The sequence below is a fragment of the Heteronotia binoei genome, chromosome 17 (assembly GCF_032191835.1).
Source record: "Heteronotia binoei isolate CCM8104 ecotype False Entrance Well chromosome 17, APGP_CSIRO_Hbin_v1, whole genome shotgun sequence".
NCBI classification, from domain to species: Eukaryota; Metazoa; Chordata; class Lepidosauria; order Squamata; family Gekkonidae; genus Heteronotia; species Heteronotia binoei.
In genome coordinates, this window is record NC_083239.1 from 18,816,865 (window position 1) to 18,844,053 (window position 27,189).

At 48.0% G+C, this 27,189-nt stretch overlaps 1 protein-coding gene across 6 annotated transcripts in view; it reads right to left on the reverse strand.

The window, feature by feature from the left end:
- The window catches only part of ADGRB2 (adhesion G protein-coupled receptor B2), a 305,016-nt gene that overhangs the window by 76,962 nt on the left and 200,865 nt on the right, over nt 1-27,189 (reverse strand). For all 6 annotated transcript variants that reach the window (XM_060257849.1, XM_060257848.1, XM_060257847.1 and 3 more), the window contains 2 exons: nt 22,665-22,767; nt 22,092-22,135 (listed from right to left, as the gene is read on the reverse strand). In XM_060257849.1, coding sequence (XP_060113832.1) covers nt 22,092-22,135; nt 22,665-22,767 — 147 coding nt within the window. The remainder of the gene's footprint in view (nt 1-22,091; nt 22,136-22,664; nt 22,768-27,189) is intronic.

The following is a 27,189-nucleotide window of genomic DNA, read 5'->3' on the forward strand; positions in this document are numbered from 1 at the left end:
CCCCTGGGTCCCACAATGATGGGACCGATGCCACAGGGACGGGCTCGAAACACTCTATAACCCCTCAAAAGAACAGCAGTCTAGCTCGCTTCCCCCGAGCCCTGCCGCCATAAGCCTCAAGGGGGCTCATTTTGCGGCATCTCCCGGCGGGAGGGTGGCATCCGCACGGGACACATATCAAATGAAAGAGGGGGCGCAGGGCTATCAGAAACAGCCGGCGGAGGGGGTCGGGAGACCACCCCACTGGGGGATCCACACCCCGAAAGTGATGAAGGTGGCGCAGATAGAGCCAACAGAGCAAACAGGACAAAATAAATAGGCTGCATTATGCAGCACAGTTGAGAAAGTGCCTTATCCCATATACTGATGAAGTAAATACAGGATCTGAGAACAAAATTGCACCAGAAGACACAAACACAAAGCTCCCTTACACTGAATCAGTGCTTGGGTCCACCAAAGTCAGTATTGTCCACTCCAGTCACAAACACAAAGCTCCCTTACACTGAATCAGTGCTTGGGTCCACCAAAGTCAGTATTGTCACATAAGAACATAAGAGAAGCCATGTTGGATCAGGCCAATGGCCCATCCAGTCCAACACTCTGCATCGCATAAGAACATAAGAGAAGCCCTGTTGGATCAGGCCAGTGGCCCATCCAGTCCAACACTCTGCGTCACATAAGAACATAACAGAAGCCCTGTTGGATCAGGCCAGTGGCACATCCAGTCCAACACTCTGCGTCACATAAGAACATAAGAGAAGCCCTGTTGGATCAGGCCAGTGGCCCATCCAGTCCAACACTCTGTGTCACATAAGAACATAAGAGAAGCCCTGTTGGATCAGGCCAGTGGCCCATTCAGTCCAACACTCTGTGTCACATAAGAACATAAGGAGGGAGGGAGCGAGGGAGGGAGGGAGGGAAGGAAGGAAGGAAGGAAGGGAGGAGGGAGGGAAGGAAGGAAGGAAGGAAGGAAGGAAGGAAGGAAGGAAGGAAGGAAGGAAGGAAGGAAGGAAGGAAGGAAGGAAGGAAGGAAGGAAGGGAGGAAGGGAGGAGGGAGGGTGGAAGGAGGGGGGGAGGGAAGGAAGGGAGGAGGGAAGGAAGGAAGGAAGGAAGGAAGGAAGGAAGGAAGGAAGGAAGGAAGGAAGGAAGGAAGGAAGGAAGGAAGGAAGGAAGGAAGGAAGGAAGGAAGGAAGGAAGGAAGGAAGGAACTTCTGGCACCAGCAAAAACAAATGCAATTTGGAAGAGCCATAATTCATTGCATACAGTTCATAAACAGATAGGTGGCAGAGCTGCTCCCCTTTTAGGCTTTCTGTTGAAAAGGCAGGCAGGCAGGAATGGGGGAACTCACACTGACCCTCCCACAATAGCCAGCTGCCACCACCTCCCGCCCCAGGATTGCTACCTCAAGCAGCCTTCCATATGCCAGTGGAGTCCCCTGCTCTTTCTTTTCATTTTGAGTTTGTATTCATTTTCAATCTTTTTAAAAAAATTCAGCTACACTATTGATATAAGCATGCATAAAAATAAAAAGGAGGGGGTATTGTGATGCCAGCAATGATGATAGAACCCTCCCTTGAAAATCCTGATTATTTAAGGCATGTGTGGAAGAAAACAAACTGACTCCACAACTGTGAAAAGGCAGAGGGAGGGCAGATGTGCAAAAAAAAATCCCATGTCCAAAACTATTCCAGTTTTTGTGGATTGACTGCCAAGAAAATCAGGAGTAAATCAAGCATGTGGAAAAGCCCTTTATCCTCACACCCTGATACAAAAGTAAATGAATGAACATTTGTAAAGGATATATTCATGTAGCATTTACTGCAAGTCTCTTTACAATACAGGAAGCAGTCCTTGCTGAGTTTGTGCATAGTAGATTGTGGGGCCTGGAATGATCGTAGAAGCAGTAGAGTTGGGGGGGGGGGGTCAGTAGTACAGCATGTGCTTTGGATGCAGAACATCCCAGGTTCAGTGGCTGGCATCTCCAGTTAAGAGAGTCAGATATCAGAGGATGAGGAAGAGCTTTGGTGGAGATCCTGCCAGAGTAGACAATGAGGATGTTGGCAGACCAACAGTCTGGCTCAGTATAAGGCAGCTTCATATGCTCAGTATGAGTATAAACTAACTTGAGCAATTGAACAATTTGGCATTCTCACAGTGAACACAGCATTGGATGTGTGTGTGTGTGTGTGTGTGAGAGAGAGAGAGAGAGAAAGAGAGAGCATTCTAAATCATATGGGACTGTAGTTCTAACTCAGCTCTAAATTCTTCAGCCTACCTCTATAGAGCAGTGCATTTCTCTTAAGGGTTAGTCAGAAGCTGCAGAAAAAGGATTGATTGTGGTAAAGATATGAATCTTGGAATTGGTAGGCACAGAACTTTCAGAAGTGCATGGAGCCACAGTAACTTGACCACGCTTCCCCAGTTCTTACCTGCTTCCAGGGCGGCGGCGGCGGCGAGGCCGCTGGAGGGCCTCCAGGCCAGCGACCAGCGCCGGCTTCTCCGATGCCCTCCCCGGCCTCCGCCTGCACTGGAGGCCCGCGCGCGGGGCCCTGCGGCGATCGCGGAGCCGGGGAAGCGTCGGAGAGGCCGGCACTGGTCGCTGGCCTGGAGGCCCTCCAGCGGCCTCGCCGCCGCTTCTCCGGCCTCCGCCACCGCCGCCGGGCCCCGCGCGGGCGGGGAAGGCGGCGAGTGCAGCCGGCTTCTGAGGGGCCCCTTGGCATTGCCAAGGGGCCCCCCAGACCCGCCAGACCTGGGGCGGCCCGCCCTCCCCGCCCCCCCCCTCCCTCCGCCACTGCACCAGACTCATGCCAAGAAGAGTGCTGAGATGATACTCATCGGGTGGCTCATTGGCCCCTCCAGGAGCGGTAGGCCCCCCGAGAGCGGAGATGGGTGCTGTGATGGTGAGGGACTATCTTTCGGAGACCAATGAGTCACAGGAAACATCTTCTTTGGACTACTGGGTCACGAAGGAGGCAGTCTGGCGTTCGTCTCATGCCCACCGAGAAGCGTGCAGAGCGAGCGCATCTTTTCACATATGGGCGACATTGTCTGCCCACATCGCAATCGCCTGCAACCCTGGAAGTTGAGTAGTTGGTCTTCCTGAAGGTCAACTTGCCTCTGTTCGACTCCCTGAATGTAGACTTTGAGAGTGAATGAAGTGAGCACCTACTTATGCCTGCATCCTCTCTTGGTCTGTGCTTGGTTCTAAAACACTCTCCCACTTAACATAGACTAGAGTCCAAAGACAATCCAAAAACTCACTCACAAATTGATTGGCAGTGCACTCCCCCACCCCTCATCCATCCCCAAACCAAAAGTGAATGCTGATTTAAAATCTGCAAAGCGATCCAAATTTTCCCAGTCCCCATCCACACACGCCTAATAATACTGAAAGTATTGCCATTGCAGCCCCCAACTGTAACCGACAGCACCCACAGGCCCAGCCAGGATAACCCAGGTTTTTTTTTCAGGGGCAGGAGGAAGGAAGAGGGAGGTGCCAGTGATGATGACAGACAGTCAGCAGCCATACCAATTCTGAGGTCCCTCTAATGGGACAGTGATAGCTGGTGTGTTGCTGCTGAGCTGAAAGAGAGGGAATGGTTCCATTCCTCTCACAAAATCTGAGGCCCTCCCAGTGATCTTCCTCATTTGGGGTGCAACTCTGGCTCGCCTCCTCGTGGTGCACCCTGGGTAACGCAAAAGAGCCTGGACCAGCCAACCATCCATCACTCAAGGTAAGTCTAAATGCTTCTTGCTTTGTGTCAGATACAGAATGATGTAAAGCTAGGTGTGGTCCACCGCTTCTCTTGTTTGAGAGTTGTGTTGTTTGGGGCAGGCTGGAGAGCTGGCATCTGTAGATTGCGTTTTCTGTGGCAGGGAAGCTGGCATCTAGGTGAGAGAACCAGAACCAGCATGCTTGTTGTGCTTGGCCAGCTTTCCTCGCATTGTTTGGGGCAGGACTGGAGAGCTGGCATCTGTAGATTGCGCGTTCTGTGGCAGGGAACGGTATTAGGTTCAGGTTTTGCACAACATCTGCACTACAGAGGAACAGCAGCACTTTATTTTGTTATAATATCTACCTCCAACTATCTCCGAGCTGCTAATTTATAACGATTGAATTTAACTGCTAATTGATGAATTGTTTTGGTTAACAAATTTATAGATGAATTTATTGTTGAATTGATTGGCTTTCAGATAGAATATATATTTTTGGCAAATTAATTAAGGGTGTTTTATTGTTGGGGAGGGTTTCTATAATTAGTAATGCCATTAGAATTAAAGTATTTTAGCTAATTAATTTAAAAGGGAGACTGTGGGTTGGGCTTAATTGGTTGGTTAACTTTTAGAATTGGCAGGTTGGTAAATTAAGGGGAATTGGATTGGCAAGGATGGAGAGGATTGGAGAGTTAATTAATTGCAGGGTGTGAGTTGTACTTTCTACATTGGTTGAGGCTGAAGTAGAGACCAGTGGGAGATGACAGGCCTGGGGATTCCAGTACTCCTGGGGAGGGGAAGGTATGATGGTGGGAACAGACATCGATATAAGGGAAGGAGGCCAAGACAAGGTGGTGCTCGGCCACCTTCCGGTCTGAGTCCCATCCCGATGGTGACAGGTAGTGGGACCAGGTTGAATTACTCGCCTCCATCATTGGTGTTATGCAATGCCTGGTCCATAAATAATACCTCAGTCCTCTGAGAGTTTCAGCTCAAGCAGGACGTGGACCTGGCTTGAGTGACTGAGACCTGGGTGTGAGAGGGAGACACTGTGGCCCTCTCCCAAACGGTTCCCCCGGTTTACTCAGTCTTTCACCAATCACGGACTAGTGGGCAGGGGGGGGGGAGGGGTGACTCTATTCATACAAGAGGCTTACTCCTTTAGAGATCAGCGGTATTGAATGTGCCTGTCTGGGGTGGGACGTTGGGGAGGGGTTGACAATATGGCTGGTGTACCGTCCGCCTAACGCACCAGCCAGCACCTTACCATCCCTGATCAAGGCCGTAGCAGGCTGGGCATTGGAGTATCCAAGGCTTGTGATCCTGGGTGACTTCAATGTCCATGCTGACGACGCAGCCTCCGGTCAGGCGATGGACCTAGTGTCATCCATGGCAACACTGGGACTCTCCCTATTCGTTACATCGCCCACTCACCAGGGGGGGCACATGTTAGATTTGATCTTTGCAGCTGGGGTTTTGGTGGATATTACTGTGGAGACGGTGCCATGGTTGATCCACTTTGCCTTCAAGTCTCGTGTGGATGTTCCACCCCAAGCCTGTTTGGGCAGCGAGCTTATTTTGGCTCGCCCGCAGAGTCTGATGGACCCTAAGTGGTTCCAAATGGCTCCACAGGATCCCTGGCCCCCTGGTGATTTTCTTGATGATCTGGTTAAATCCTGGCATGGCCAGTTCTCCAGAGTCATTGATGAGATCACACCTCGATGCCCTCTGCACTCACGTGTTAAGCGAGCCCCATGGTACACCCTGGAGTTGCGACAGCTGAAACAAGGGCTCAGACCGAGAGGCAATGGTGGCATACTCAAGATGAAGTGACTAGAACATCTTATAGAGAGTTTATGAGGTCCAATGAGATGGCAATCAAAGCCATAAAGAAGACTTACTTTGCGGCCAAGATTGCGTCTGCAAATTCACGCCCGGCGCAATTGTTTAGGACAATTCCGAATCTTAAAATACTGCTGCAAGGCAGGCCAAATGCTAGGGAATTAGAGATAGGCTGTGAGGCTCTTGCGAAATTTTTTGCAGATAAGATCTCGTCGCTCCACCACGACCTCCCTGCCACATTGGATACAGTATGTGAACTTGAGGCCCCGTGTCTGTCTTCTGGTCCAGTTCTGGATCGCTTCGACACACTTAGCTTGGAGGAAGTACGCCCAACAACTTGTGATCTGGACCTGTGCCCCTCCTGGCTAACTAAAGCTTGCCAGAGGGAGCTTAGGTGTCCTATACGGGACATCTTAAAGAGGCTGTGGTCCGCCCTCTTTTGAAAAACACTACATCAGATCTGGCCGAATTGGTACATTACTAGCCGGTCTCAAATTTGCCCTTTTCAGGCAAAATTATTGAGAGGGCAGTAGCGTTACAGTTGCTGAATTTTCTGGATGACACTTCCATCCTAGATCCTCACCAGTCCGGCCTTCGTCCGGGTCATGAGATGGAGACAGTGCTGGTGGATGACCTCCAGCAGCATCTGGATCAAGGCGGCTCGGCAGTGCTGATGTTGTTAGACCTATCGGCTGTGTTCGATATGGTCGACCATCAGTTACTGACCCGCCGCCTCGCCGATGTGGGGATTCAGGGGCTGGCCTTGCAATGGCTTTCCTCTTTCCTTGACAATCGGGGACAAAGGGTGACTATTGGGGGAGAACTGTCCCAGAGGCATCCACTTAATTGTGGGGTGCCACAGGGGGCGGTGCTCTCCCCAATGTTGTTTGTGTTTTAACAATTTATTGATAACATATGGTTACAAAACTTAATTATAAATTTTCTGTACTAACCCATATGATATTTCGATCCCCCCTCCCTCCCATGTTTGACTTCCCCGAAGTTATAAATTTAAGTTCAATACTAAAGGTACCACTAACTGATCAAAGTTCAATATTTTTTTTCTCTCATCAATACTAAAAAATTGTCCAATGTCTTTTTACATTCCACTCTTTCTCCATATATCTTTTAAATTTCTTCCACTCCTTTTTGAATATATCTAGATCATAGTCTCTTAAAGTCCTAGTTAGTTTGTCCATCTCACTCCACAATAAAACTTTCACAATCCAGTCCCATTTCTCTGGTATTTTTTCTTGTTTCCACAGCTGCGCCCCAATGTTGTTTAACATCTACATGCGCCCCCTTGCCCAGATTGCCCAGAGGTATGGGCTGGGCTGTCACCAATATGCTGATGACACCCAGCTCTATCTACTGATGAACGGCTGACCTGGCTGCGTCCCAGAAAATCTGGACCTGGCATTGCAAGCCGTGGCAGGATGGCTCAGGCTGAGTAGGTTGAAGTTGAACCCAGCGAAGACAGAGGTCCTTTGCCTGAGCCGTGGCGGCCTGGGAAGGGAAATCCCCCTACCAGCTTTTGATGGTATGCCATTGGAAATGGTGCGCAAGGTCAAGAGCTTGGGGGTGCTACTGGAGCCTTCCTTGTCAATGGAGGCCCAGAAAGCAGCCACTGCTAAATCCGCCTTTTTTCCTCTTAAGCAGGTGAGGCAGTTGGCCCCCTTCCTGGAGCGTGACAACCTGGCATCAGTGATCCATGCAACGGTCACCTCAAGGTTAGACTACTGTAATGCCCTCTACATGGGGCTGCCCCTGTGCCGAACCCAGAAACTGCAGCTAGTGCAGAACGCGGCAGCCAGACTGTTATTGGGGCTCCCTAAGTGGAAGCGCATACAGCCAAGGCTGCGGGAACTGCACTGGCTGCCAATTGTGTACTGGATTCATCACAAGGGCTGCCCCTGTGCCGAACCCAGAAACTGCAGCTAGTGCAGAACGCGGCAGCCAGACTGTTATTGGGGCTCCCTAAGTGGAAGCGCATACAGCCAAGGCTGCGGGAACTGCACTGGCTGCCAATTGTGTACTGGATTCATTACAAGGTGCTGGTTATTACCTTTAAAGCCCTATATGGCCGAGGACCTGCCTACCTTAAGGACTGTCTCTCCCCATATGTTCCCCAGAGGGTACTGAGTTTTGTGTGGCAGTGAAGTTGGCAACTGGGTTTATAGTGATTCCAGGCCAGCAGGGTTCATAGAGTAGATAGATGGATGTAGTGCATTTGGGTCCTATAGAGATTCTCTGATGTGAAGTTAGGTTTGGCTTTGGGTGTCCCAGGAATTGGACCCCCTGGTCCAATTTTTTTTTGGCCTTGTGGGTTTTGTGTGCAACAGTGCCCTGAAGCTGTTCTCCTCAATATTTCCTGCTCCCTAGAGTCACTTTTCCCACTGCCCACTCCCCAGAGCCACAGCAATTATAGTGGAGGAAGTGGCTAATTGGGCTTTCCTCAGCATTGGTAGCAATGGGCCTTTGGGGGAGTCCAAAGACAGGGACCCCTGGTCCAATCTTTTTGGAACTTAGGAGTTTTGTAGGGTAAGAGTCCCTTGTGGGTTCCATGCAGTTTTGGGGGCTCTCCCTCAAACCCCCTGTCCCCCAGTAGCCCCTGATTATGCCCTATGTTGCCATTGAGTTCAATGGCCCATAGGGTATAATGGTGGGATAGGGGCACCCTCTTTGGGTGCCCCTGAAATGGGAACCCCTGGCCCAATATTTTTGGGACTTGGGGGGTTTGTAGGGGAGAGTCTCCTGCAGGTCCCCTGCAAATTTTGGGGCTCTCCCTCAAACTCCCTCCTCTCCAGGCGGCTTCCAATATACCCTATTTTGCCATTGATTTCAATGGCCCATAGGGTATAATAGGGTCGTATATTCGGAAATAGCTGTATATCTCCAGTATACACAGCTATTCCGAATACCGGTATTCAGAAAAAAACAGGTTGCTTACCTGTAATTGATGATCTTCAAGTGGTCATCTGTGCATTCACACCCATGGGATGAAGCTTCAGTGCCGATCCCCAATCGGTAGTACCCAAGACCGGGATTTTAACGCACCAACCTCACGTGAGCATGTGCAAAGCCCCCACCATGCATGCTCCCAGAACGGCGCAGAGATCCCGCCAGTTTCTTCTGACCACAGTCAGTCACAAGAATGACCAACAGCAGAGGGGAAGGAGGGCAGGTGGTGTGATCATCAGTTACAGGTAAGTATCTTCTTCGTGGTCTCTGTGTTTCACACCCCGGGAGATTAGCAAGCCAGGCTTACCTGAAGGAGGGAGCTGATGGTCAATTCGAATGAACAGATTGAAGAACCAGGTTACCCAGCTGTGCTCTATGATGCCTCCTGACATCAAGGGCGTAGTGTCTCATGAAAGCGTAAGGAGACGCCCAGGTAGCTGCCTTACAGATGTCAGCTAAGGAAACACCCTTGAGGAATGCAGTGGAAGTAGCCAGCACCCTAGTAGAATGGGAACGAATGGGACACAGCAGAGACCGCTTCACCAACAAGTAGCACAGTCGAATAGCCTCCAAGATCCATTTAGCCAAAATCTTACAGCCCAAATTAGGGGGGGCATAAGAAACAAACAAATGAGGGTCCTTCAAAAGCTCTTAGTGCGATGCAGATAAAAAAGTAACATCCAGCGAGTGCAGTCTCCACTCCTCGGCCGAGGAGGGCGATGGATAGAACACCGGTAGTGTGACCTCCAAGTTAAGATGGAAACTAGACACCACCTTAGGCAGGAAAGCAACATCCGGTGCTAAGGACACCCAGTCAGCATGGAAGGTGATGTAAAGAGGGTTAGAGCGCAAAGCCACCAGTTCATTAGCTCACCTAGCTGAGGTGATAGCAACCAGAAGAGCAGTCTTCCATGATAGTAAATGCAAGGGACAGGTGGCTAAAAGCTCAAACAGTTTCCCCATAAGCCTACCCAACACCAAAGGAAGGTCCCAGGAAGAGGGCAGCACTCTGGAAGGTGGGTATAACCGAAGTAGACCCTGCAGGAAATGTTTAGTATGTCCGTGCATGAACACAGACTTCTCTTCCACCAAGGTATGGTGAGCTGAAATCGCAGCCAAATAAACCCTAAGAGAAGAGTGGTTAAGGCCAGCATCTACCAGAGGTAAAAGAAACTCAAAAACCAGTTAAAGTCCAGCACTCTGGGCTAGCACACCCCACTCCTGGACAAATTTAGTAAACCTCGCCCACTTGTTGCTGTAAGAGCAGTGAGTCGAAGGCTTCCTACTATTCAGCAGGACATGTCTAATCCTGCCAGAGAATGCTGGAAGTTGATCTTCCAAGCAATTAACTTCAGATGAGGGACATTGTGATGTAACAGGCACACCCGCCCCCCCCTCCGCCCCGAGCTAGTAAGAGGTCTGGTTCTGGAGGAAGCATGTGATACCGATCACCCCCTCCCCCAAGCCAGGAGGATCAGAAACCAATTCTGCCTCAGCCACCAGGGAGCGATCAGAATGCACTCCGGTCTCTCCCACATCAGCTTGTGGAGTACCCTGGGGAGGAGAGATAATGGGGGGAAAAGATAGAGGAACATGCTCCTCCACGAAACCAGAAGGCCGTCCCCCAGGGACCCTTTCCCATCTCTGGAGCAGTAGCAAGGGCACTTGCGATTCTGCACTGTTGCGAAAGCATCTATCTCTGGCTGTCCCCAAAGTTCAAATATGGGAGTCAGAACCCACCAGTTCATTTCCCACTCATGAGGGGTCGCTGCCCCTCTGCTCAGAGAGTCCGCCTTCACATTGAGCTCTCCTGGCAAATGCGTGGCCACCACAAAGATGTTTGCTCGGATGCAATCTTCTCACAGGCTCATTGCTAAAGTGCACAGCTTTCTGGAGACCATGCCCCCCTGTCTGTTGACATAGGCCATAGCAGTAGTATTGTCTGTCAAAACAGCTACAGTCTTGTTTTCCAACAGGGGCCTGAAGGAAGTGAGGGCTAACCTGACAGCAGTCAGCTCCAGGTAATTGATGTGGTGCTGCGCAAAAGAACGGGCCCACAGACCACTGACATTCAGCTTGTCCAGATGGGCCCCCCATCCCCATAGAGAGGCATCTGTTAGTATCGTCTCCGATGGGGATGGAAGTCGGAATGGAACTCCTTGGCAAAGGTTGGCTCTCACCTTCCACCAGTCCAGAGAGCAGAGAACCAAAGTGGGAATGGGCAAGGACCTTCACTGAGAGCCCAGCAATGGATTGAAGCACTTTAGGAACCACAGCTGTAGTGTCCTCATGTGAAATTTCGCGAAGCGGAGAACATTTGTGGTGGCTGCCATCAACCCCAGGAGACGCTGGAACTGCAGCAATGTCCCCCTTTTTTGGAGTTACAGATGAGAGACCAGAGCAATAATGTCCAATGTTCTGCCCTCTGGAAGGATGGCTAAATGATGTGTGGTGTCCAGAATCGCTCCAATGAATTGCATCCTTCACCAAATTCACCTGGAGACCTAATCCTGAAGGAGACTGAGGGTCAGCATGAGGTGGATAAGAAGCTGAGGCTTGGAACTGGCCATGACCAACCAATCGTCTATATAAGGGAAGATGACTACACTCTGCAGATGCAGGTGGGCTGCTACAACCACCATCGTCTTTGTAAACACTCCGGGTGCTGTAGAGAGTCCGAATGGGAGAGCCTTGTATTGGTAATGGTCTGGTCCTATGGTAAACCTGAGAAAGGCCCTGTGGCTGGGCCAGATGCCGATATGAAAGTAGGCATCTTTCAAGTCCAACGTGGCCATCCAATCCCCTTCCTTGATCAGTGGTAGGATGTTCTGCAACGTGAGCATTCAGAATTTCTGGTAGGATACGAAGATGTTTAAGTCCCACAAGTCCATAATTGGACAGAGCCCACCGTCCTTTTTGGGAACAGCGAAGTACCTCAAATAGAATCCTTGCCCCCTGAGGGGAGGTGGAACCGGTTCTATTGCTTGCTTCGTCAAAACGTTCTGAACTTCTTCCAGCAGGACCAGTGTAGGGTGAGTGATCACCAGTTTTGAGCATGGAGGAAGCTGAACAAATTCTACCGCATAACCCTCCTCTATGATGGACAAGACCCATTTGTCGATGATAATAAGCCTCCATGCTGGTAGAAAACTGTAGAGGCGTGTCAGGCCTGAGGAGGGGGAGGAAGGATGGATGGTATGAAGGCCAAAGTCAAAGACCCTGTTTAGGGTTCCGAGAACCTTTAGATTTGGCTGAATGTGAGGGTGGCGAAGAAAATTTTGATTTGCCCCCAGAATAAAGGCTCTTGTTGTCCTGTTGTGGTGGAGTACGAGGTTTCCATGACCTCTCCGGTGACTTGGGAGGATATGGTTTCTTGGACCATTGTCTAGGATTTGGGCAAGGTCAATTGGGATGAGACATAGATGGAACTCCAAGATTTCTGGATGTCTTGATGCTCTTATCCATTTCTTGGAGGACGGAGTCTGTAATAGAACTAAAAAGTCCTTCCCCCTCAAATAGGAGATCCTCAACCCATGACCTCGTATCCAAGTGTAGTGCCATAGAACGAAGCCAGGGATGATGTCTCAGGGTCACTGCTGATGTCAAAGTTTTGGCTGCAGTATCGACCATATGTCGCCATTTGCAGTTTTGAAAAGAGCAAGCCCTCTTTCAGTAGCTTCCTTGCAGAGGCTTGTTTTTAATCTGGCAGGGAGGTTAGAAGCGGTGCGAGCTGCTCCCAAAGAGAGTAATAGTACCTGGCCATGCATGCCCTGAGCCACTGAGCCGCCCTGAGCCACTCGTGGGAAGGGCGGGATATAAATCTTAAATAAATAAATAAATAAAAAATAAAAATGCCGAATAATTGGAGATCTTAATGCCTAAGGCACCCGCCGTGTAGAAACGTCTGCCAAAATTGTCCAGTCTTTTACCCTCCTTATCGGAAGCTGTAGAATGGGTTTTCTTGGCCTTAGATGAGGATGCGACAATGACTGAGTTGGGGCGAGGGTGACAAAATAAATACTCAGCCCCTTGCTCTTGAACCCTATACATGTGGTCCAACCTTCTGGAGGAGATGGAGGTTGGAGCCGGCTTCGCCAATGGTTCCTTAATAGCCTGAAATGACCTTGGTCACAGGTAGCGCTATAGGTGTGGATGTGTCTCTTTAAATGATGTCAAACACTGTGTCATCGATCACAGGCTGTGGCTGCACCATGGGCAATGACAGGGTTTGAACCAGTCTCTTAATAAGCTCCCTATAGGACTTGAGATCCTCTGAAAGAGAAATAGGAAGATTCTCCACTGTTCTCTGCTCCGGAGATTGCTCTGAACGATGTTCATCATCCGACTCCGGTGCCGATGCAGAGAAGGAGTCACTACGCTCCATGCATTCAGTTAAATGCGGCGCTTCTGGGGCGTGTTCTGGCATGCGAGACCCAGAAGCGCTGGTCCTCGGTTGCGATTCCAGCATCGAGATCATAGGTTTGACCGGAGCCGATCGATACGACACCCTGGAGCGATGGGAAGCCTCCGAATGTTGATCCCAGTTGGGGTTTTGCATAGGGTACCAAGGGTAAGGTGCGTGGTATGGAAATCCCCTGAATGGGTACGACCATGGACAAAGGTCCCAGTTCGGTAGCGGAGTCAGGCGCCGGAAAGAATCGGGCTGTTCCCGCTCATCAGGTTTGGCCACCGGCATCGATGTGATCTTTGCTCAAGGGGCGTCGACCTCCAATGGCGAAGTGGAGTCTGTGCCTCTGTGCGATGTAGCTTTCGGTGAAATCGATCGCTGGGTTAGATAGATCTCACGTTCAGAGCCAGAGCAGGAAGTCGGCTGCGGGTCATTCGGTCCCGAGGGGCTTTTCGATCGTGCTGGGGAAGCCAGGATTCATTTTGGTGGTGTTGGTTGCACCATCATTGGGATCGAGTGCCTCTTTGGTGGCGGAGAAGGAGTAGGTCAATCAATATGCCATCGCTTCTCCTTCCGCTTCTTTGGCTCCTGCGAGGAGCACTCCCTTTCTCCTTTAGCCTTCTTGGCTGGAGTGGAGGAATCAGAAGCCGACACCGAGCCCGTGTGCTTGGGGGGGGGGGTCGATGCGGAAAAGTTGAGTCTGTTGACTCGTCATCGACAGCGATGGCAATGTCGAAGCCGAAGCAGTGGTCGCTGTCGACGTCAAGGGTGCCATTTGCAGAGTCAAAGCCGACTTCAGTAAGGCCGCCGAAAGTCTGGCTGCTCTGTTCTTTCTAGTTTGCCTCGAAAACTTGGAGCAGTGGTGACAGGACTCAACCCGATGTCCTTCTCCCAAACACAGAAGACACAGAGAATGTCTGTCCGAAGGTGGAATTTTACTCCCGCACTGGCAACAGCGTTTGAAAAACCCCTAACGCTTTTTCATAGAAGCGACAGGAAAAAAGGGGGGGAGGGAGACCCCCAAAGGGTCCGAAACCCCAACTATCTCCAATAACAACAATTTTTTTAAAAAACTATTAACTATAACTATAAACTACAAGAAAGGTACCTGGTAAGGGCAGAACAGGTAAATACCGACCGGAGAAGCCAAAACTTCATCCCATGGGTGCGAAGCACAGAGACCATGAAGAAGATTATATGGTATTCCGAATATTTTGGCCCTGTATATTTCCAAATCTGATTAATTCCCTTTTTTTTTTTTTGCACACTCCTAGCCATTAGAAAGATGGCTAGCTACTCAGCACCCCATGCCAGGTACTGTGGAACTGAAACATCCATGGAGAATCTGGATGAGGAGAATTTTGGAAGCATCCCCAACTAAAAGGCTTCATAATCTGGGCTTTTTTGTAGCAGGAACTTCTTTGCATATTAAGCCACACCCCTCTTATATAGCCAATCCTCCAAGAGCTTACAGGACTGTTAGTACAGGGCCTATTGTAAGCCCCAGGAGGATTGGCAACATTGGGGGTATAGCCTAATATGCAAAAGAGTTCCTGCCACAAAAAAGGCCTAGAAGAAATTAAGGAAAGTTCTAATTTTAGTATAAGTGCTACCAAAGTGAGCACAAAATTAAGGAAAGCCTCTTTGTTCATGATGCATCTCACAACTCCAGTCACTTTGGGGATGACAAACTGTCAAGCACGTCACAATGGTTACTCTTCATCCCTCTGGTGACCAGCGATGCCAGCATGGCCTTCCACATAGTTCCACTGCACAGTTACCAATGATTTGTTGGATTGGATCATACATTAGTGATTCTTCAAGGATTCTTCAAGGAATGGAAAGAATCCAGGCCTAAACGGAAAAGATGGGAAGATGGGAAGTGCCTTGGTTAAAACAAGGCTGTTGGAGATACTGATGAGAAGAGACAAAGGGGGCACAGCAAAGATGGGATTGAATTGCCTGGATGTAGGGCTGGACAACACCCTGACATGGATGACCCAGGCTACCCCAGTCTTGTAAGCTCTCAGTAACTAATTATTAGGGTCAATTCTAGTTGGTACTTGGCTGGAAGACCACCTAGGAAACCCTAGAAAGGCAATGGCAAATCACCACTGAATGTCTCTTACCTTGAAAACTTGTGGAGTCACTATAAGCCTACCGTGACGTGAAGGCACACAAACAAAAAAAAGGACTGGACATCAAGGTGTATGTGTGTGTGGGAAGAAATGATCATTTCCTCCTATGCCTGTATGGAATAGACTCTTGGCCACTGATGCTGCATGAAAGCCCAGTGTGACTTATACAGTTGCATTTCTATTTATTTATCTAACATATTTTATACCATCTTTCAAGGAGTTAGGGATCATATGCGGTTCTACCAGTTTATCCTCTTGCAAGGCAAGATTAGGTACAGGGAGAGTGACTGGCCATGATCATCTAGGGAGTGTCATGTCTGAGTTAGGACCAGAATTTGAGTCTCTCTAATCCTATTCTGCCATTCTGTCAAGTCAGCAGAGTCAATAACCAGTCGTTTGTTGATACAAAGAAACTAGTTTATTGCTACAGTTACTTGAGGCAAAGCCAGCATTGAAAGACTAAAGAATATACCTTGATACATTGCATTTAAGGGGGTACTTCTGAGGAATTCCTAAGGGGGGGGGATTATGCAGGGCACATTCACACATTGATGTTATCAATTCGTTCCCTGGCTGATGGCCTTGATCGTCCTGAGCTCTTGACTCCCTCCCGAGAGCCAAGCCTGAGAAGACACAGATAAGGCTTTCACATCTTTCCATTTCAAAGCAAAACTATCCACTACAGGAAGGAGGGGATGGGAAAGATTTGGTTGTACTTTGGTTCTACCCAGAATGCTCTCTGACTGAGCCAGAGTTTACAGACAGACTTGAAACATTCTTACCTTCCAATGATGCTGCCCTCCACTTGCCTCAGAATACAGTTCTGAGCCCCTAAAAGCCTTCCTGGGCAGGAAAGCCAGCACCACTGTGATGGATTGCAGGGGTCTCTCTCTGTGGCCCTGTAGTCCCCTTGGGGGCTTGGATACACACCAACAGATGAACCTTGCCATGACTTCTCATCTGTGGCAAGAGGGAAATCTATCCTACATCTGCCACTGCCTTCCCTTGCGGCCAGCTGATAATGAATTACGTGCTGCAGGCACGAGGCTTCAATCTCTAAGCACCTCATAATCAATAGCTTTTATTAATGAAGTTAATCCACAGTAGAAAAGACACGGCAGGGGAGTGGGGGATTGGCCTAGTTATGGGAGCCTCTCGGTTTTGGTATGGATGGGGATTTGTTGGGAGCCTTCATGATACAGAAAGGAACGTGCATATTCGGTACAATACAGACAGCAAGGGAGAGAATTTTCAGCATCGAAAGAACAGATATCTCCCCCAGCTTCCCACCTTCAGGTAACCCTGGAAGTTTGGAGGTGGGAACTGCCACAATTCCAGGTGCTTAAACTTGGGGAGATGTGAAGTCCACATTCCTAAACATTGGGAAGCTCTTCCATTTGTGTTCTCAGCAGCTTAAACCTGCGTGGGGCCAGAGGCCTTATCCATGGCTCAGAGTCTGGGGCCTAAGCAGGGCTTTTTTGATCAGGAATGCACAGGAACACAGTTCTGGCTGGCTTGGCACCAGGGGTGTGGCCTAATATGCAGATGAGTTCCTGCTGGGCTTTTTCTACAAAAATGCCCTGTGTGAAACAATGTTGATGTCAGAGTGTGTGGCCTGATATGCAAATAAGTTCCTGCTGGGCTTTTTCTACAAAGAAAGCCCTGGGCCTAAGTGAGCCCGTCCAGTGAATTAAGGTGGACCCATGATTTGTTTTATTTCCTTTGCTTGCTTTGTTTATCTGAACTGGATTGTTTTGCATTTTGGAACATTCCATAAGTCCCTTGGGGGAGAACTGCAGCATAGAAATGCCCTAAGAAATACACAAAACAGAAAAAAAAATTGTATTTGTGGGCAAAAGAACCAGGAACAGGTAGCTCCTATCCTGTCTCTAAAGAACACCCAATAAACAAGGAAAAAAGAACATCTTTCTTTTCATGCAGATTATTTGAAGGACATCATGTAACTATACAGGGGAGTGAGGCAGAAAGAACCCATGATGTGTGGACAAGTAAGCAGGTGAGCTTTCTGAGCCCAACTGGATCAGCAACAATATGAAACCACTCTTAACCATTAATAAACCTGCCTTGTTAATGCAGTTAGAGAGAAGCATTTACTCTGTTCTGGGCCAATGCCTGTTTGCCATGGACTAGTGGCTGGGGGGGAACAAACTGAAATTGACTCCCAACAAGACAGAGTGGATGCTGGCTGGCAACAGCAACATCCTTGAGGGTACTTTTCTGCTCTCCTTCACTGAGGTTAATTTATCCCTATCAGTTAAGAGTCCTGTGGCTCTGTTGAAGGATGCTCTTTACAACAGAAATAGATGTGAACTATAGCAAAAAGTGGTTTTTTAGAACATCATTTAGCATTCAGATTGGACTCAGCCCACATGGATCCATACCACAGTGACCTTGAGACTGTAATATGTTCTATACAGGGTTGCCCTTGCAGAAAATGGAGTGCCAAATTCTGCAGCTTGTTCTCTATCTGAAGCTGGTCTTGTACACACATTATGCCAATTTTTGCACTAGGAGCCAATGTACTCCTGGGTTCAATTCAAGGTGCTGGTGACTACCTTTAAAATCCCCTTCTGGCCTAGAACACAGATCTCTTCAGGACATTCTCAGTATATCTCTGTGCAACTCCTCTATTTCTCCATCCAAAGTCTGCTTCACTTGCCTGCTTACAGAAAGGGGTTTACTGTTGCAATCTGCATCTGCATTTTTTCTGCAGCAATGCCCACATCATGGGATAGCCTTCTGGAACATGTCAGGAAGGCATCAACCTTTGTTAATTCTGAGAAAACGTAAACTTTTTAATGGGGACTTTGGAAGTTCTTGGTGGTTGGAGACAGGATGCTGGTCTAGATGGACCACTGGTCTGATCTACTAGGGCTCTTCTAATGTTCTTATCTTTACACAGTGAGTGATTAAAATGTGGATTTTGTTGCCAGAGGATGTAGTGATGGCCACAGAATAAACAGCTTTAAAAGGGGATTAGACATATAGGTCTATCAGTAGTTACTAGCCATGATGACCAAGGGGGAGCCTTCATGTTCAGAAGCATTAAACTTCTGAATCCCAGAGCAAGCAGGCAACATCAAGGGAAGGTCTCAACCTCTATGCCCTGTTGTTGGCCTTCTAGAGCAGGGGTCCCCAACCAGTTGGCCACTGTGTGAGACAGGATGCTGGATTAGGTAAACCAGTGGCCTGATCCAACAGGGCTCTTCTTCTGTTCTTATGATCTGACAAGATTACTGCTAATACTGATCACTGACAGTCACTAGGAAGGTTTTATATTTGGTTGTTTGCTTTTTAACCATGTGTAAGTTTTTAAATGGGTTGCAATCTACTTACAGCCTGTTACAGAGGAAGTGGAATAAAAAACCTCTTTAAGCAAATATTTAGAATTCTTTTGTCCCCTGAGCCAGGCCTGAAGAGTGAAAGCAGATACACCAACTTCTTAAACTAATCCAGCATCAGCTGTATAAAGTGAGTTACTGTTATTCCAGTCTTATAGATGGAACAACTGAAGCTGCAGTCTGATCAAACCACACACTTCCAAGTATTTTGTTATTTCAAAAGATAAACCATCCACTCCTGGACTTGTGCTGCTGCCAGCTGGGGCCAAGCCCTTGTGGCTTGCACCTGGCCAGTTGCAGGGTGGGCACAAGAGGGGGTGCCCATCATTTCATGAACTACTGATGGCTGAAGTGAGTCACACCCTTGTGGTGCACTGTGCCTGATTCCTCACTAGACTCTGTTCTGATTCTGTGCTTCTTTTCCCCGCAGCTCTTCCAACTGATTTTGCACCCACTGCCACGAGGGCTGCAACTTGCCTCACCTCTTTCCCAAACTCCCGTGAGTCTTTAGGATTCTCTGAAAACCAGGTTCCTGAAGTGGCGGAGGGAACTTGGAAAAAAGGTGGGGCAAGTTGTGACCCCACAGCACTGTGTGCAAAATCGGGCAGAAGAGCTAGGGGGGAAAGGAGCATGAGACCGGGACAAAGGCTAGTGAAGAATCGGTCTCTGTTTCCCCAAGCAATCACTTGGATGGCTTGGCTAGAAAGCCAGTCCTGCACCCAAGCAGGAACATTAGCCTGGCCAACTGAAGCCTCTAAGACTTGACTCAGTCTGAGAGACACTGGAGCAAATGGTACACCTGGGTCTATAACACTGGAGTACTTGGAACAGACTAAGAGGCTCCCTGAGGTAGTTCAGGTCTCTGATATTACCTTAGACAAGACACTGGGTAACCCTGACAAGCCAAAGTTTGCTGTACAGAGATTTGTTGCTCATATGCACACTATCCAAGAGCAATGCTGGTCCATTTTATATGTTTTAAAATATCTCTATTCTGATCTTCTGTGCATAAAGCCTCAAGACCACCTATGATCAATTCAATATTCCAACAGTGAAAAAATCCACAAGGTCAAACTGACAACATTCCACCCAATGACAACTCAAACCCTGTGAAGATCCTTATTGAAAATTGGCTTTGCAGCTTTTTCTGGACGTTGAAGCCCTTCCTGCCTCCTTCGGCAGCCCATTCCACAAACAACAAGTGCAGAGGTGACAGGATGATAACGAGAAACTGGCTTGAGGACCATAAATGATACCTGGGTTCATGCTGGGGGGGAGAGAGTCCATCAGATATATCGGCCCCAAGTCATAAAGGGCTCAGCAGGTGGGGAGCTTCTTAAAATAAGCTTGGAAAGAAATAAGCAGCCAGTGTAATAGTTTTGGAACAGGTGTAATACTTCTTGCAGATATACAAGTACGTTATATCTGATATGCAAAATTCACAGAGATATGGATGCCAGAAACAGCCAGGTCTCAGCAATACACAATGGGCTTATCCAGGAAAACATGCTGTATTTAAACACAACTTCACAATGAACCAAATCTAGAGATAGCCACTGCCTTAGACTGCTGGACAGCTCAAGACCAAATAGAGCAGAAAAGACACAAAAGGCATTGCTTATCTTGTTCATAAACAATGTTAGCTCTGAATGCAAGTATACATCCTGGCTGACTGCCACAGTCTCAAGAAGCTGATCTTGTTTTCTTATAAGCCCCAACTAATCTCTTTGAATCCTAACAGAGATGCTACTAATGTAACCTGACCTGGCTCAGCTAGTCCAATCTCATCGGCTCTCAGAGGCTAAGCAGGGCAGGCATAGTTACTACTTGAATGGGAGAGAACCAAGGAAGTCTACAAAAAGATGGGTGATGATAAACCATCTCTGTCATCTCTTGCCTTGAAAACCTACACAATAGCCATAAGTTGCTTGTGACTAGACAGCACATTCCACCACCACTGATGTAACTCCTAACAAGGTGAGTTTTTAGTAAGTCATCCTTGAGCATAGGTCTGTTGAGAAGTTATGCTTGGATAACTGCTTTCAACATAATTCTCACAGGGATTATATAAAGGTCCTACTTGTGGGACTACCAGAAGACCAACTGTGGCCTATGCACATGGATGAAGTAGGAATACTTCCTCCTGGGCCACAAAATGTTTTCCCACCTGATGGCACTCTTTTTCAGCCAAAGGACTACTGCAGGCCCCAGGAAAGGTAAGTAGGCAAGACAAGCTTCAAAGTCGATTGCAGAGCAGGAAAAGAAAACTGTGTGCAAAGCTAGGAGAATCATCTCTCAGCTTCCATGCTTTATGGGCACTAGTGATGCCAGAGTCAGCCATCCACTTCCACCTCCCTCACTCCGCCTACCACCCCCAGACAGACGGACAGACGGAGAGGGTGAACGGACTTCTGGAGCAGTATCTCCGCTGCTATGTCAACTACCAACAGACAAACTGGGTCGAGCTGCTAGCCTTCGCAGAATATGGGTACAACAACAGCCTACATAGCTCCACAAAAACCTCCCCCTTCCAGATAGTGAATGGTTACGAAGGGAAGCCCTTCCCGCATCTCCCTCTCCCAGCAGGGTCCCCCGAACCAACGTCCTGCCAACAGTGGTGGGAGGGGGTGCGCGAGGGTTGGAAGGTGATACAAGAAAACCTGGAGGAAGCGAAGGAGGAGTACAAACGCCATTTTGACAAAAAGCACTCCCCCCAATGGGAGCTCAAGGAGGGGGAAACGGTGTTCTTATCGACCAAAAACCTCCCTCTGCCTCAAGGGTGTCGCAAGTTAACCTCCAAATACCTTGGTCCCTTTAAGATCAAAAGAGTAATCAACAAGGTAACCGTAGAATTAGAACTACCCAAGTTACTGAGTAAGATCCACCCTGTTTTTCATTGCAGCCTTCTTCGCAAAGATCCTGGAGCTACATCTTGGCACCCTCGCCCTCCAGAGCCACCTCCTACTCGAGTGAAGGGCCAGAGCCACCATGAGGTGCAGGAGATCCTGGACTCCATGGTCAGACGAGGGGTGTTGTACTACCTTATTAGGTGGAAATACTTCCCCCCCGAGCTGTGACGAATGGGTCAAAGCCAAAGATGTATCCGCCCCGCAATTGCTCAAGAAATTCCACCTACTGTACCCACACAAGCCCAAGGCGAAGAGCTTAGGGGGGGCAGTATGTCAGAACTTGTAACTTTCCTATGTGCTGTTAGCCAGACCAACTCCATGCTGTAACCTGATACTAACCCATGCTATGCTGTATAAACAACTAACACAAGATCCCAGGGCCTGGCAATGTTCTGTGATCACTGAAGGGTAACCGATAGCCTAGGGTCCACATCTGCAGGTGGCCTTTTGAAGCCAGGCCGCTTGGCCTTCACAGCAGGAGAGCATCCTCCCTTCTGATAACAGAGCCTGGGAAGGAGACACTTGTCTGCAATCCGTGTGAAAGATGACTTTATGGTATCTCTTCTGACTGCATAAAATGTAACCAAATGCCAGTATTGGCATTACTGTTATCTCGTACCTCCAGCACTATAGTTCTCAATAAAGATCCTATACTTTGTAACGAGTTTGGGAATCGTCTGAAGTTCTTCAAGTTCTGACACCATGAGAGGTTCACACACAAACACATCACACAATAGTAGGCCAAAATGCACTCACGGTTTTGTGTACTCCCAAGTCACACATTGTGGATGCGAAGTGCCCTGATGAGGCAGACAAGGAAGGAAAGAGATAAGTTGGGTGCAGCAAAAGCTGGGGTGGACATTTCATTGCAATCCAATAGCCAGAATGTAGGGTTCTTCTGGATCTGCTTCCAATTTACAAGGTGCTGTGTCATTCCTCGAGCGACAACACAAACCAATAAGCCAAAAACCCATCTACTGCATTTCATCCTCTATTAGAAACCAAGACTTAACTTTGTTTTTCAAAATTAGAGGTTATGGATACACACTTTGCTTTGGGGGAAATGTATGTGATGGCTACAAAAGACATAGCAGAGGGAGAGAGAAGGGGAACCCGAGATCTTGGGATTTGGCTACACGACGTTCCCTCTATAGAATCACTGGCCCATTATTTTCTAGTATGCAAGACACATTCATGGAAGTTGGACAAGGAGGGAATCCAACAGAATATATATGTAAAAAGACAAAACTTTTGGAGTTGGATGGTATTTGCCATGGTTTCCATGCCACATTAATTTGTTTGTGTTCACAAAGGGGTTTATGCACTTACATTGAAGATGTGGGACAATTCTACAGCAATCAAGGATTCCACAGTCTTGGTTGGTGGCCTCACTGTCACCGTAAGAACCCTGGACATGACAGACAAGGGACTTCTGCAGAGGGAAGGGAAACAAGTTTGCTGATTTGCTCAAGAGGAGTTCTGAAGTTAGATTGTAATCTTGTGACTTTTTTTAAAAAAAAAGTCCAAGTGCTTTTTTTCTGGGGGAGGAGACCACAATATACCATTTGTATATACCATTCAGTTTTCTTCCCCAATAACTGGTACTTGCAAGGTTGGGAGAAAGAGTGCAAAGTATGTAACCTACTTTATTATGTGTCCCCACCCATCTCTACATTTTTAAATCACTGTAATATCTACAAAAGTGCAAGCACCTGGTCATTACTGACCCATGGGGTGATGAGCCCTGTGGCGTGGAGTGGTACTGGAGTGGTAGGCTTGGAGTGGTAGGCTGCAGTACTGCAGTCCAAGCTCTGCTCATGACCTGAGTTCAATCCCAGCGGAAGCTGGGTTCAAGTAGCTGGCTCAAGGTTGACTCAGCCTTCCATCCTTCTGAGATCAGTAAAATGGGTACCCAGATTGCTGGGGGTAAAGTGTAGATAACTGGAAAAGGCAATGGCAAACCACCCTGTAAAAAGTCTGCCATGATATGACGACATGGGTCGGTAACAACTCTGCGCTTGCACAGGGGACTACCTTTACCTTTTTAATATCTAAAATGGATCAAGAACATCTTCCTGACCACCCCATTGTGCTCTAAAGCTGGGATGAGGCCATGGCTCAGAATAGAGCATCTGCTTGGCATGCAGAAGGTTCAAGGTTCAACCCCCAACATCTCAAGTTAAGACTCAGGTGATGTGAAAGACCTCAGCCTGAGACCCTGGAGAGCTGTTGCCAGTCTGAGTAGACAATATTGACCATGATGAACCGATTGTCTGATTCAGTACAAGGTAGATTCATGTGTTATTTATTTATTTATTTATTTTATGATTTATATCCCGCCCTTCCCAACAAGTGGCTCAGGGCGGCTCACAGAAATCTGGCATAAATAACATTTAAGCATAAAACATTAGAATAATAATACATTTAAGTTTTAAAACATTAAACCATTTAAAATATTAGACCATTTAAAACATTTAAAACATTAGGGACAGCAGACATTCAGTGTAACTATACTCAGTTTCTTGTTTCTTGTACCAGCTAGTCATAGGCCAGCCGGAAGAGGGTTGTCTTACAGGCCCTGCGGAACTGGGCGAGGTCCCGCAGGGCCCTCACCTCTTCCGGCAGCTGGTTCCACCAGGAGGGGGCCGTAATAGATTTTAAGCGGGCTTCCTTTGGCCCGGGGATAACCAGGAGATTCTGAGTTCCTGATCTCAGTACTCTCTGGGGCACATGTGGGGAGAGATGGTCCTTCAGGTAGGCAGGTCCTAGGCCATATAGGGCTTTAAAGGTAATAACCAGCACCTTGTACCGGATTCGGTAAGCTATCGGCAGCCAGTGCAGATCCCAGAGTCCCGGCCGGATGTGCTCCCTTCTTGGGAGCCCTAACAACAGCCGGGCCGTGGCATTCTGCACTAGCTGCAGCTTTCGGGTTCGGCACAAAGGCAGCCCCATGTAGAGAGCATTACAGTAGTCCAACCTCGAGGTGACCATGGCATGGATCACTGTTGCTAGGTCGTCGCGCTCCAGGAAGGAGGCCAACTGCCTTGCCCGCCTAAGATGAAAAAATGCGGACTTGGCAGTGGCTGCTATCTGAGCCTCCATCGTTAAGGAAGGCTCCAATAGTACCCCCAGGCTTTTGACCTTGTCCGCCGCTATCAGCGGCGCACCCTCAAAAGCTGGTAGGGGGATTTCCCTTCCTGGGCCCCGACGACCCAAGCAAAGGACCTCTGTCTTCGCCGGATTTAGCCTGAGCCCGCTCAGTCTGAGCCACCCAGCCACTTCCTGTAATGCCCGGTCTAGATTTTCCGGGGCGGAGACTGGTCGGCCATCCATAAGTAGATAGAGCTGGGCGTCATCAGCATACTGGTGACAACCCAGCCCATACCTTCGGGCAATCTGGGCAAGGGGATGCATATAGATGTTAAATAACATCGGGGAGAGAACCGCCCCCTGAGGCACTCCGCAATCAAGCGTGCGCCTCCGGGATAGCTCACCCCCAATCGCGACCCTTTGTCCCCGACCTTCGAGGAAAGAGGAAAGCCACTGTAAAGCCAACCCCTGAATCCCCGCGTCGGCGAGGCGGCATGTCAGTAACCAATGGTCGACCGTGTCGAACGCAGCTGACAGGTCCAACAACATCAGCACCGCCGAGCCGCCCCGATCCAGATGCCAGATGTTAATGTGTACATTAAAAGCATGCACAGAAGTAGTCTTGAAATCACAGGATTCTTGCCTTGAAATCAGGGCCCAAGCATCTTCCAGAAGAACTCAAAGACCTGTTAATGGCTGGGATAAAACTGGAACTAGTTGGGATCATCACAAGCTTGATGGCATATCTGCTGAACTACTAAGCTTGCCTTCCACCTCCCAACTCCCAGGTAAACTTCTTGCTGTTTATTCGGAACTAGACATGAGCACAAACCGATCCACTAATTGTGGTTCGTGCACAAATTGGGCCAATTCATGGTTTGTTCCAAACCTCTTCAGCCATTGGTACTTTGTTTGGTTTGTTTTCCCAGACAGCCTGGCACTGATTCAATCAATTCCTAGGCAATGCTGGGGATGGACTTCTAGGAGCCCTAGAAACAAAAATAGAAGTAGTCCATAGCTTGATTGGCAGCTCAGCCAATCACAGAGCTCCCATTCTGCAGCATTAAAAGAGAAGAGTTACTTGTCTTGAGAGCTGAAGCTGAATTTTCCTGGGAGCACCTGCTTTGGGGGGGCTATAACTCGGACATTCCAAATTCAATCTTCACCAAACTTGGAAGGTAGATGGAGGAGAGCCTGCTAAAGACTCCCAGTGAGTTTTACACCTCCCAAACCGAACAAACCAATGAACCACAAACCAGTTCAGAAATCAAATGAATCACAAAATGAACCACCATTTCCCCAGTTTGTGCCCATGCCTATTCAGAACACAACATCTAAAAGTAAACCAGATACTGCAAAATCAGGCCACCCGCTGATAAAGTAAGGAAGGGTCTACATATTTGGGCACCTCCCCTGTACGTAGAAAAATATGATGCTAAGGAAAAGTGGAAGGCAGCAGGAAAAGAGGGAAACTCAACATGAGATGGATTGACTCAACAGAGTTGCTGCCAATATGTGTATAAGCGCATATGCTCATGCACCTGCCAGCATTTAATGACCCAACAGCACACTCTGTGGTTGAGGTGCTGAAATAATGTGGACATCTGACCATTGGCTGAGTGCTGGGAAAATCACATCAGGGTGTGCTGTCTGGTCGGACCTTTCAGCAGCAATTGAAACCACTGCACCAGGACTGCATCGAGCCTCCAGTGTGGCCACAGCCTAAATTTAAACCTGCCATTCTCTAGTTTAGGAACTTTACTTCATTAATAATTACTTTTTTAATCTATCCCATATATTACTTTCTACCCCTGTTATTTGACCTCCGCCGGTGTTATATACTTTAATATTAAAGGTACCCTTAATTAATAAGAACCAAAATCAATATCCTCCTCCCTCTTGTACTTAGTCATTATCAAAAATTGTCCAATGTCCTTTTATTTTCCACTCTTTTTCTACGTATCTTCTGAACTTTTTCCACTCCATCTTAAATACTTCTAAATCATAGTCTCTTAAGGTTCTTGTCAACTTGTCCATTTCACTCCATGTCATAACTTTTACAATCCAATCCCATTTCTCTGGTATTTTTTCTTGCTTCCACAAATGCGCATACAATGTCCTAGCAGCTGAGGGCAAGTACCAAATTAAAGTTCTATCTTCTTTTGGAAATTTTTCCATTTGTAATCCCACTCAAGTTTAGGAACCTTGAGGTTAAGATTCATGAGGATGAAGCCGAGAAGCTGGGCCTGAGGAGAAGTCAGCAGGCAGAAGGCACAGGATTGTTATTGACCAAGCAAGTTTAGATGGCAAGGTTCACAAGGCCGGTTCACAATCCCAAGTAACTAACCAAGCCAGACTGTAGCAGCAGTTGCCATGGTCATTGGTTCTAACTCCACAGTCTCTGACACATTTGTGTGACCATGTGTCTGTGTGTGCACACACAAGCTAGTTCACAGACTATGTAGTGACAAATTAGTTTGGTTTCACTTAAACACAAATGCAGTGATACAGGGTTTCCTAAAGAACAGAATCAGAAAAAAATCTGGAAATTTTACAAATCCAGGAAAACATACATGTATTCTCTCACACAGTTCTTAGGAATAATCACCTAAAAATATTGACTACAATTTTGAAACTGCCAAACTTCCCTAAAATATAATATTAGAATAATAATACTCTCAATGCTTCACAGGGTTGTTGTGGAGAACAGAGAAACAGAACTTTGTATGCCTCTTTAGGTGCCCATTGGGAAGAAAAATGGGGT